Source organism: Oculina patagonica, chromosome 5 (assembly GCF_052425735.1).
Source record: "Oculina patagonica isolate OP01 chromosome 5, crgOcupat, whole genome shotgun sequence".
In the NCBI taxonomy this organism is placed as follows: domain Eukaryota; kingdom Metazoa; phylum Cnidaria; class Anthozoa; order Scleractinia; family Oculinidae; genus Oculina; species Oculina patagonica.
In genome coordinates this window covers 25,983,750-25,996,270 of record NC_135762.1, presented here as the reverse complement: position 1 = coordinate 25,996,270, position 12,521 = coordinate 25,983,750, and the positions used below count along the sequence as shown (strand labels likewise).

Genomic DNA, 12,521 nt, shown 5'->3' with positions numbered 1-12,521 from the left:
TTTTGGTAACTTATGTCTTTTCGTCGATACATTAACGGTTTCAGTTTTGCTTTATCGCTTTATCTTCAAAAAGCGGCGACAATTTCTTTTGTGTGTGTTTTCTAAGGAAAACCAACTTGCTGTGAGAAGAATAACAGCTAGAAACACATGTGGAATTAAAATGAAAGAAACCTGCCGCTTCTTCTCTTAATGGTGCGAGTGAACAATAGCTTTTATTTAATTGAAGCCGCGGTATTTGACTCCATAGAAAGCAATTAACTTGGGAATATAAAATTTAATGAGACGAATAAATCGAGTCCATTCAGGAGTATATGAAAGCCATCTGTTTTCATCTGAAATCGTTAAAACCTTTTGAGAAGCAAGAGCTGAGTTGGCTCAATAGTTCACAGCTACTACAAGGTTTTTCCCGCTGAAGTAAAAAAGGTAAGAAATTACTTGTTTAAATATTTATCGTCAGCTTCCAAAAAGGCGTACTTTTTGCGGCATTTGCATGCAAATATGCCATTATGTAATGCTGTATTTACTTGACTTATCTACCTTTTCGACTTTCAACTCTCAATAAAATCTGTTCATAAATGTTTATTTTGTATATTAGTACATCGCTCATAACTATGATATTGTAAACCGTGTAGTTCTACTCAAGACGCCGGTTTGTGTAGCTATTTATCTTTCAAAGCATTCCTCATTTCAGTTTGGAATTGTCGAGATTAAAAACTCTTCTTCGCGTCGATAGCAACCACAGTTTTGAGTTTTCGATTTTAAAGTTTTCTTGGCAGTAATTAGCGGAGACGTGCCTCTTAAAAAAGGTACTCTTTTTGAGTTTATCGAATAAAATTCAAGCGAATAGTTCGAAACTGTATTCAACTGAAACAAGTGCGTTTTATCATTACTTAAATAGTCTGTATATACGATCCTAGTGGCCCATCAGGCCAAAGCTTATCCTGGTCTCCATAGCATAAAGCGACTAGGAGTATTTCTACTCCCCCCTAGTCCATCGCAGGGACTTAAATACTCGCTTGGCATTTTTTCCGAACTTTAATTGTCGCCTTTTCATTAAGTAGAAAGAGAAACGAACTAGTTCGCTTGCAACCGTTACTTTAACACATGTTGTGATTTGCTACCCACACTTAGCGCTTTGTAAAGTTTGTAATACCGTATGTTACATTTGTTTAAATTTATAGCCATTTCCTATATTAGCTCGCTTGATACGCGGTAATAACACTGATAGTTTGTTCACACTAAAAACGCTTCTTTGCAATTGACCGGCGTGGCTTTGAACGAAATAGGTTTTATTCAAGTGAAATCAATCTTCCCGTACTTGAACACTTTGTGTATGCAGCAGTTCCGACTGTCTCACTTCTCCATTAACTGAGATAAAGAATTGGTGGTTGGTTCAAAAACTTTTTACACTTGGAATTAAGTTATCATTTAGGAACGAAGTCGTGGCTGAAACGATTACGGCAAAACGCTAGACTTTATAACTGAGCTAAGAAAAGCCGTAGAGAGAAGACTTACAGCGAGTACTTTGCAACTGGCAGAAATACACCCTAGAGATACATTATAATTATAAGAGAACTAGCCTTCTTAAGTTTATATTTTGTTTAGAAGAGAAATACTTATTTTTGTCGTAAAAAAACTTTTTTTGTTCATCATGTAAAAGTACATCATTTTTATTTTTGTTATGACTTCTAATACTATGGCAGAGTTGCTTTTCGAAAAATTTCGGCTATTCAGCAACCGCGATCCAACTCAACAACTCAACTTCTTTCTACAAAAATATCGCTAACACCTAAATGGATTTTTTACTTTTAATTCCTTGCCGAAGACAAGCATAATTTGTTTGCGGTTTAACTTGTCTCTTTCAATGGGTCAACTGAAGCTTAAACAGGTGCAAAATAGAGAACATTAGCCATTTATTTCAATAGTCTATTGATTATTTGCCGTAACCCTTGAATCTGTCTGTAGTTATTCCCTACAAAAGAAAAAAAGTTCTAATATATTGAAGTCGAGAACATTTAAATATGAAAGACCGAAAATCCGTGAGTGGCTGTCTTTGTTTCAGTATCAAATACTAGACTTCCTGTATTATAAACATCTGTCTAGACGTATTTCTTATATGTCTCAGATGATACTGAATACGTCTATCTCCTTGCTCAAGACAAATCTGAACGGCGAGCGACATCTAAACTCTTGCTCTAATGGGCCAACAAGTGTTAGTCGGTCAACAACAAGTGGAAGTCGTTGCTCTGTTACATGGCCATTTCTTCGGTTTCATATTTTAGTTCTTTTCTCAATTAAATTTGAATCGCCGCGGCGGTTTTCACTTAAGTAGGAGAAATAAGAAAGGAAACCTCCTGGAAAAGGGTTATTTTTCAAGCAAGTCAGTACATTTAGCTAATTATTTGTCTTCCAAGATAAGTTATTTTTGTTTGTTGTCTTTATATCGTAAATTATATAAGCATATAACTTCTCTTACGAGTATCTATACATCTGTACAAAGAAATATAGAAAAAAAAAAAAAAAAAAAAAAAAAAAAAAAAAACCAAAACCAAATATACGCGAAATATAGGACACGCGAAGTTTAAAATCGCGAAATTTAATATCGTACTAATATAAAAAAATAATGAAACTCGATCTGTTTTATCATAGTTATTTTAACATGTCAGAGCTTCATGTTCAGGAGTTTTTTGTTTAATGTTGCCCGTAAGTTATCTTCCACTTCATCAGTCGCACTGTTCGAACTGTGCTTTGTCGCCAAGTTCCACAAAACCACGCTCTTGCAGTCGTAGATGAGCCTATTCGGGATTTAAACTGTTGCACCTTTTATGTTTTTTTTATGGGTATATATTGTTTTGTTTGCTGTTTTTACGATAACTTTCCTATTAATTATGCTGTTACAGTTTCTAGGTCAAAGCTTTATATATTGAAGAATAGATAAAAATCGCGAAATTTAATACACTCCAATTGTACCTTCCTCTCACAATCGCGAAATTAAGTACTCGCGAAATATGGCTCTTGATTTTTCGCGAAATTAAGTACTCGCGAAATTTAGTGAGAATAAGGTACATGCAAGCAGACTGGCAGCTGCTTTCCCCGCAGGAAAAACAAAAAAAAAACATGCTACAAAATAGCCAGTCTACCCTTAAATGCAATAGAGGGATCAATATATATATTTTACTGATGATTACAATGAATGGAAACAGTGTCTTGATGAAGGGCTAACATGAACTAAAAAATGTATGCTAATTCTTTCATATTTTTAAGATATTTCAAGCTTGGGCCTCAAAAAGAGTTTTAATTTTTCATGTACAAAAGTAATTATGTTAAGGTAAGACAAATTAAAGTAAGTCTGTTTGAAACAAAAAGACACGTTCATTCAAAATGAGTAAAAATAAGAAGGAAAGAAAAGAGCTGTAGACTTCCACAGCCATTAAAGCAGCTTTCCTTTCGACTTCAAAGAAAGAAAAACTGTTTTCCCTTTTCAAGTAAACGTCCGCAACAACGTTGATAATACTTTAACTCAAATATAGCACTTGACATGTAAACTAGATTAAACAGATCCGACTCAGCTGGCCCAAAACTGTCCATAAAGAAATAAGTTATTGAAGCTGAATACGAAAAATAAATGCTGATCTTTCTAATTGAAATGAAATATTTCTGCGGTTGTGCTCGGCTACATTTGATCTCGATATTGTTTTATCCATTGCTTTTCTTTGCATCCTATCTTTAAAACTCAATTTGGCATATGGTGTATCCAGTAACATATTTAAGTACCATTGTCAAAACATGTAGAATGATAGCCTAAATTTCAGACGTCTTCCTCTGGTCGCTTACTCCCGAGTAGATTAAGACTAACAAAATGACAAAAGTGATGGCATGTTTCGAGATCTTTCGAGGTAAACAGTGATTCTTAAGTACACATTAGATCATATCTTTATCAGTTATTTGTATAATTCCTGTAAGCTTAATTTTTTTTAATTTCAAAAAGTCTGGTCTTTAATATAACTTTCTTTTAATTTCACATAAAAAGTAGCTTTACATTTTAAATTCCTTGAGATAACAGAAGCCTCGACGATCAAAACTAAAAAGAACTAGAAATATTATTTTGCTAGAAACAAGGAATCTCATACAACTGAAATGTAATATACACTTTAGCAGCACTGTATGAGTCGGAAATATCGAAAAGTCTCTCTTTATTTCAATTTCAACGATTGCATAGTTAGAAAACAAAATCATTTTTACGGCTTTTGAAAATATTTGAATTCTAGTGACCACAAAAAATTCTCAATTCGTGCTTCTTAAATCATAATGCAATTTGTTACGAAAACATCACACTGCGAGATCCGTAATATCCTTGAATTAAAGTTACAAAATAAATTGTTACAGCGAATGAGATAAGAGTCTTTTTACCGCATGATGCCATCTTTACATCAGCTGAAAACAGATTTTGTAAATCGCTGATTAAGGTTTATTTGGCTCCGAAATTAAAACTATTCAGTCACTAGCTTTCAATAAAGTTTATTTCAAAGAAAAGAAAACAATTTTATTTTAACGCTTAATCTCACGCAGAGAAGGAAAAGATTATAATTTTATGAACAGCTCATTAAAGAAACGACCCTTTTCACTACAGCATGAGCTTATGAATGCTTCTTTTTACGTTCTTTTAACAACATTGCCACCCTTTTAGATTTAATTATGCTTTTCAAGCCGTGAATTTGATAGTTATCATTGATAGCGAAGTTTCCCCCCATGTTGACATGCAGTCAACAATTTGTAAATGCACCTTAAGAGGCCCCGACGGAGAATATGGAGAATCGTTGGACAGGCTGGGAAAATCGAAAATCTTGAAACTTTGCTCGAAGAACACCTTTGGGGAACTAGTCGAAAAAATCTCATCTTCTGGGATAGGTTTTCGAGAAAAAGAAAAAAGAAAAAACGGTTTTTAGCTCATAAAATCAAAAAAATGCGAAGGCAAACTCGATCAAAGAGCAATATCTTGAATGAAAAAACGTAGAAAAACTTATCTTCTCTTCAAAACAGCATTAATTTTTAGCTATCTTAATTCATCGCCTTTTAAAAATTCTCTATCAACACTCGGGAACGGCAAAAAGAAACTTAGAGGCCGAAAAACACCTTGAAGTCCGATAGCGAGTAAAAAAACTGTGAAACTCGCTTACTAATAATATAAAAAAACGGGATACAAGAAAAAAGAAATTCACACGTATTCGTGCGAAAATCTTATTTTGAAGTCCCCCGTAAGAATCTCTTCGCTTTATTTCCATTTGAGGTAAAAAAAAATCGCTTTAGTCTCTTTAGAAGAGGAAAAAAGAAAAATGACTGAGTTCCTCATTCGTGACTGGTCACGGCTCTGCAACGGAGAAAAATTACATAAAACTAAGGATGAAAAATTTTATTTATCACGATTAATAAAAAAGAACGATGCATGTAGAAGGAAAAAAATTGGAAGTACTTTTTAGTGAAAATGTACAAAAATTAAAACTGTCATGTACATAATGCCGTTCTTCCGTTCAGTTTCATGATGGAAAAATGCAAAATTCTATCTTTTTTAAAAAACTAAAAAAAAAGTCTTTGATCGTGCAAACATTCCGTAGATCAAAATAAAAAATTTCCTTGAGAGACGAACACGAAACAAAATAAAGAAAGAAATTCGGTAATAATCCCTTTGCAGTCTCTGTGGGGCGGGCCAACCCACACAATCCAGAATAATATAAAAAACTGTGACCGTGATGTCAACAAAAAATGAACATCTTACAAACGGAATAAACGAAAAATGTTGCACTGCAGGTAGGTAATAATTTCTTGACTGAAATAAACTGTGAAACTGACTACGAACATCTAGGGATCAGGGCAAGAATCAAGAAAAACGCAAAAAAAACCTCGGTATCGCTGGCGAACTGGGAAGAAAATGTTTGACAAAAGTCGGTCATCCTCCTACCGGGGTGACGAGGAATAGATACAAAATCTTTTTGTGTAAAGAAACGGGCATGCTTGTTCCAGCAAGTAAGTTCAATCCGTACGTTTTCATCCGAGCCATCCGCAGCCAAAGATGCGCGAACAAATTCATCTCTTAAAGACTAATAGTCCTGCGAAAATGGTCAATGGATGACAGTCGCTTGAAATATCACTACTTCTCTCGCTAAGCCTAGAGTATATTTGGGATCGACGCAACATACAGATTATTCACTATCTTTACAGGTTAGTGAATATCTGTGGTTGCTTGATGTCAGAACTGAATACAAGAAAAGATTGCGAGACATGTGCATGTGACATTCCAAGTAATTTTATTAAAATGAGCCAATCAGAGGGAGATCGCTCGTCCTTCGCTCGGCTCACGTGTCACCTTCGCAGAATGGTAATTTCTGCGGCTGCCGGCGTTGCAAGTTACAAATAAAAATTGCGGACGTGTGACTTCTTCTCAAATTGCAATGATTTTAGTCATCTCGCTGCGTTACAGTTTTAAGAAAATTGCCCCGTAAACATGTCCTTAATCAGTGTTACGCCGTTCCATAATACTGTAGGCTCTTATACACGTAGGAAAATTTCAACATTTGTGTCCTTCTCTCTTCCGGCTGCTGGATGCTTTCTTCCTTAAGGTTTTCGTGGACAGCTCCTTCGCAATTTTTGGTAGCTTCTTTTTGTTTCCGTTTCTTTCTGTTCAATTTTTATTCTCGGTCGATTGGAGCGATCGGACATTATTATAAAAAGCAGGCCGTTGTCGGACTAGTGAGGGTAAAACTCTGGATAGGGGCTGATTCGGTATATTTTTGTGGCTGTTTTATACAGGATAAAAATTCAATTCCTAGACGGCAATAACATGAAATCTTAGCTTTGAGTAAAACTTAAAGGTCAAACTTGCCGGAAACTTGAACTTGATATTGCTATAACTTGAATTATCTTATAATAGCAGGATTGTAATCAAAACCGCGCCTTCCCTTTTTTAGTAAGAAAACGGACGTTTGCGACTAAGTGCCTTAAACTAATAGTAATACCATGCTCTAAATAGTGGAAGTTTTAAAGATAAAGAAGTTAGTTTATACTTTTGTTGAATTGTTAATAAAAATATATTAATAGCGTGACGCGGGTCACGTAATGGCGACTACTCTCAATCTAATTTGTAAATTTATATTCGGTAAATGTTAACAGAATGTTAGCGCAAACCAAGATTGATATAGAACAGAATAAAAATCACGCTATGATGTCTATTTCTTGAAAATCGTAGCCTACAAATGGAAATAAAACAGACCAGAACAGTCAACGGAGGACGTCTTTATAAAATAGCATTATGCAAATTAGACACGAGTACGTCGTGAACTTGCGTTTCTTATCGGTGTGAATCTCGAGTACCCAGATTTTTTATTTGATATTATAATAGTAGAGACATCGAGCTTTTGCACAGTGTTAAGTTTGACTCGCTATCGGACATATCAAGGTGCTTTTTCGGTCTCTAAAGTTTCTCAATTTTTGCCGTTTCCCGAAGTGCTTGATAGAGCAATATTTTAAAAGGCGATGAAAATCTTAAAATAGCTAGAAAAAATTAAAAGTGTATGTTGCTTGAAAGAAGAAAGATAAAGCTATTATTCTACGTTTATTTCGATTCAAAGCATTGAAAATTGCTCTTATAGGAATATCGAGAACTTTGCCATTTTTACGTATATTTTTTGCATATTTAATGAGCTAAAAACCGTTATTTTCGTTTTTTCTTAATTTCTCGAAAACCAAAAATCCCAGAAGATGAGAATAATATTTTCGAACATAGTTCCCCAAAGGTGTTCTTCAGGCAAAGTTTCAAGATTTTCGATTTTCCCAGCCTGTGCAACGATTCTCCATATTCTCCGTCGGAGCCTCTTAAAAACACGAATGACAAAATCAATTTAAAAAATAAGTTTAAATGCAGCATTAATTATATGCTAGTCTGGTATGTTGAAAACTCTTCTGAATCAAGAACTATAAGTGATTTTTAAGCAAAGGTTAAAAAAAGTATTGCTGTATTTAATGCAATTTAAAAACGGAACGAATAACAAAGTAATAACATGTTTTAAAGCTTCGTTACATTGGCTTTTCTAAACAGCAATTAAGCTGGAAATATCTGGGTAAAAATATCAAGTTGAAACTAATTTTCCCGGTAGCATATGTCTTATTCCCTGCTGATTCTATTAATTTTTAAGTGTATAATCATTTTGTAATGAAAAGAACTATAAACTAAGCTCTGGCAGAGTACGCCGATTAAATCTCTATTATAACTATTTAGACGAAGTTGATTGGCTAAATTGTTTTTACATATTCAATATTATACTGACGAGCTCAATATAATAATCTTGCTTGTTTTGCTATTTCACAGATCTAACGCGGAATTCAACTGACACGCGAATATTTCCTACAACACTCAGACTTTCAAAATCTTTCAGCGCAATGAAAAGTTTTATGTGTCTACTCCTTCTATTCTTGGTGCTGCAAGTGAGGGCAAAGGAACCTGATTACATTTACAAAGCGGCCGCACAGGTAAACAAAACTGATTCGTATTTCTGTTTTGAGATGTTTTTCATGGCAATTTTTTCCCTTCTCTTCTCGGACGAAGATCTTGGTTTGTCATGAATACAAATGCATCGTGTAACCATTTTAAAATCTCCAAAGATGTTAAATCCAAGTATATGCTTTTCATGCAGTCAAACACACAAAACAGTGTACTTCTAAAAGCTAAAATTAAAGATATTATTTTTGAATCATGTTACTTTAAAAATGAAAGAATTCTTTAGTATTTTTTAACTGAGAAGCTGTATAGCTAAATTCAACTTGGTTTATTTTTCTTAATCACAGTTATTATTTTGTGTACAATATTATCAGTTATTTGGGAATGCTTACTTTCCTTTTAAGGTATTAAATCGGATGGCGCGAGGTTTTAAGTCATTTTCTAGTGTTGAAAATTACTTTCAAATTGAAGGAAACCTCATAACAATAATTCTCTTGAAAAAAAAAAGGCCAATGAAGTAAAAATAAACGAAAAATAAACAAGGATGGTTACGAGTGAGGAAGATTTAGAAGGATTATGTACGAAAAACTTGAAAATAAAAAAAAATTTAATTGGTGGCCATGCAATTTTTTCACGGTACGCCCTTCTTGACGTGAGCTGCTATAACGTTTACAAATCTGCTTTAGAACCTATTTCAATCTGGGTAGTGTATTTGAACATTATATTTGATCCTTTTAATATAAATGTCTTCAACTAAACGCATAACGTGAATACATACTTCCGCCCAATAAAAACGAAACCTTTAAAATTGGTGAATTAATTAAAAACAAGAACTTGTAACTTTTACTCATAAGAACTTACCGGTATCTATGATTTGGTTACCTTGTTGATTGTTGCAGAGTAAAATAAAACCTGAATATTTTCTTCACAGATTTGCAAGTCATACTTCCTTCAGTGCAAACAGAATCCCGACAAAGAGATAAGTGACTGTTTCAAGGACACGTACTATACATGCATTCCCACGGTAAGCTAAATAAATTAAATTTCTGCTTGCAAGTTAAAGAAGCTACAACCCTCGTCAAACGTGATGGCACGATTACCAAATTCTTTACTCCCCCCACCCCCAAACCGGACCTTCTCCCAGTCTCAATGTTGAGCGCTCCAACAAATTGCACGGACAATCCTTATCCACGAATCAGGTTCAACATTTCTTTATCAACCTTTACATGCCTTGATGAAGTAAAAGCGTAAATTTTCCACATTTTTATCGTCTTTGGTGATCCTTCCAGCTACTTTTGTGCAAGTTTTTAGGTTAAAAGCAATTTTAATCAATTTCAGCAAATATTGCAACAATGCATTAAAGCTGCAGAAGAACGTTAACTCAAAATAAACACTGAAACGCCATGAAAGGGGAAAGGAATGGTCAAAACTGGAGAAGACTAGAACCTAAAATCATCCTTGTTTGTTATGTGGTTGTGATTTTGCCATGTAATAAAAGACTGTTGCTCTGCCAATTTGAAGTTTATAGCTCATTGTTAATAAAAATACACAGAATTACCTAAAATACCGCGATCTAGCCCCTTTAAGGCAATCTTGCATCCACCGTCCGACTTGGAAAAGTTACTTGTTTTCAGTTGGGGTAGCGGCGCTGTTTTGCCAAATCTGCGTTGTAGTACTATCCGCATCCAATCCTGTTTCCTAGCAACTTCGCTGACAAAAACCGCAGGCTCAACTCTAGGGGAAGAGGCTTTGCCTAGCTCAACTTGCCTTTTGCATTTAACGGTCACATTGTACAAAATACGCCCTGCTAGATTGAAAGCTCCGCTCTGGGACATTCAAAACACACTGGTAAAATAAGCATAACACACGAGTATGACATGAATTCATGCAGATATAGTATCACCACAGGCGTCCCAAACTCACGATTCGAGAAATCGATCGAATAAACGATTTATGAAATCATATGAATGATTTATGCGAGCGTATGAATGATTTATGTAAGCGTACATATTTTTAGCGCATCGAGTGGAACGTGACTGCTTGAAGTCGCGCGGTGTTGTGTTACAATTTAGACCGTTGGAGGATTTGAAAAAAAAAAAAAAAAAAAAAAAAAAATACACCTCATCCCGTTGTCCTTTTGGGCTATTTCATCGTTTTTGGGGGGTTTTCAGGTTCTAGTCGTACCCTCCAAAAGGACAACAGGATTCAAGAAAGGTGAGTACATTTTCTTTATTTCATTGAAAAAAATGTGAAATTTTATTTCGTCGAGCGCTTTTATTCCGCGTTATTTTAAACTCCATACAAAGTCTTATAGAGCGCTCAAATCTCCAACGGTCCAAATTGTAACACAACACCGCGCGACTTCAAGCAGTCACGTCCCACTCGATGCGCTAAACATAACTCACTCGTACGCTTACATAAATCATTCATACGCTCGCATAAATCATTCATATGATTTCATAAATCGTTTATTCGATCGATTTCTCGAATCGTGAGTTTGGGACGCCTGTGGTATCACACCGTTAAATCAGCCTTGCAATTTTTCTTCATTAGTTACCGAAGTCCATGTTTTAAACTTTACGTGGAAAGCTATTGACACCTTAAATGATTTTTCTACTTGATATTTTCAGTTTCGTGAGGGATTTCAGTCCATTGAGCGGTGTGCCACTGAAGCTGGCGAAGATTTGCAATCTGTGTTGAACTGCAGCAAAGGCTTTACAGAAGCATGACCACTGGATGTAAACAGTGGACCACGTTAACCCTATAGCTTTCGTAATAAGGGCAAAAAATGAATTTACTTAGATATTAGGCAATCGGCAAAGTGTATGTCTAGTAGAAGAGATATTTTCTTGTATTCAATCATATTCATTTGTTGTTTTCTGTACACAGTCGTAATTGAAAATAAAGTTCTTGTAACTGCCGCAATGAAAAGTTCTAATAGTTATATAATAAAATCTGGGAGAAAGAGGGACCCTGTGACTTCACCGTACTAGAGTGCTTCTCTCCAAAAATGGGTGTTGACGAAATGTTGCAACAGCCTGTCAGAGGAGAGCAGCGGGATGGTAATTTGGTGACGGATGAGGAGGTCCTGAAGGGGGAGAGGGGAATCAAATCCCATTGCCCAGCCTATTGTTTTCCTAATTTTTCAAAACCCAGTCTCAGTTTTATTGTTAAGGTGATTGTGATTCTCAGTCCCAGTGAACCGCATCCCATTTTCCAGTGAAAATTTGCCCAAATCCCAATTCCTATTATACCCCTTCAGGGCCCTCTTACAACAAGTTCAAAGTACTTCTATTCGCCCACCCCCCACTGTCACCTCAACAGGGCAACCCAGTACTCTCCCTTCCCCCAAGTGTGAACAATATTTCACCCCAATACACAGGTCACACATCCTCGGAGACCCACGGGCAGTTAGTGGAGGCGAGGGAAGGCCTATACTTTTCTTCGTCGGTTTTAGTTTTATCGCCCTTATAGACTTCCTCGCCCCCACTAACTGCCCCTGGGCTCCGAGGATGCAGGCCACATGTACAATGCAAACAACACTAATGAAGTTTCCATCTCTTTCTCCTATAGATTAGGATTTTTTAACTAGCTGTTAAACGTCTGATATAACTTTTCTTTCTATAAAGGATTTTTTCTCCTATGTTTAAAACAAAATGTTCATTAAATCATAATGTTTTGCATCAAAACATCCATAACTCTTTACTTTGGAAAAAAACATCATCAAATTAAGTTGTCTTGTTATAGTCTGAAGTCAGCGGAACGCGTGTTTAATTTTTCATAAACTGTAAATAATGCTTGTTGCATCTTAGTAAAATTGCACTATGTTCACGTTCGTTATTAGTAACCGTACGGGATTTTTTGACGGTTCGTATGCATCTTGCAATGTACGCTTATGACATTTTTAGCCCGTGTGGCCGGATTTAGGAAAAAGCGGGTTCCTCAAAGTTCGTTCTTTATTTATTGTGGTTGTACTGCCGCTGCTTTATTAAGCAAAATAAAAGAAGTATTAAATTTGCTTGTCATTGAGGGA

The 12,521-nt window shown here is 35.4% G+C and overlaps 1 protein-coding gene and 1 long non-coding RNA gene across 2 annotated transcripts; one reads left to right on the top strand and one right to left on the bottom strand.

Moving 5' to 3' along the window:
• The first annotated feature begins 264 nt into the window (after window positions 1-264).
• On the top strand, window positions 265-11,409 carry LOC144654811 (uncharacterized). Its single transcript, XM_078515032.1, has 4 exons — window positions 265-423; window positions 8,360-8,520; window positions 9,420-9,512; window positions 11,119-11,409. Exons 2-4 carry the CDS (start codon window positions 8,431-8,433, stop codon window positions 11,215-11,217), a joined length of 282 nt encoding a protein of 93 aa, XP_078371158.1. The 5' UTR covers window positions 265-423; window positions 8,360-8,430; the 3' UTR covers window positions 11,218-11,409.
• LOC144654812 (uncharacterized) lies at window positions 11,141-12,016 on the bottom strand. Its single transcript, XR_013570998.1, has 2 exons — window positions 11,287-12,016; window positions 11,141-11,249 (listed from the first exon to the last, which is right to left on the bottom strand). It is a non-coding gene; the product is annotated as an uncharacterized LOC144654812 (long non-coding RNA).
• Window positions 12,017-12,521: the final 505 nt, after the last annotated feature.

Excerpts from the sequence above, each read along its gene's own strand:
- LOC144654811 (XM_078515032.1), top strand. The coding sequence starts at position 8,431 with ATGAAAAGTTTTATGTGTCTACTCCTTCTATTCTTGGTGCTGCAAGTG. Across the intron at positions 8,521-9,419 it reads TTTACAAAGCGGCCGCACAG|ATTTGCAAGTCATACTTCCT; the intron begins GTAAACAAAACT and ends TTTTCTTCACAG. Across the intron at positions 9,513-11,118 it reads ACTATACATGCATTCCCACG|TTTCGTGAGGGATTTCAGTC; the intron begins GTAAGCTAAATA and ends TGATATTTTCAG.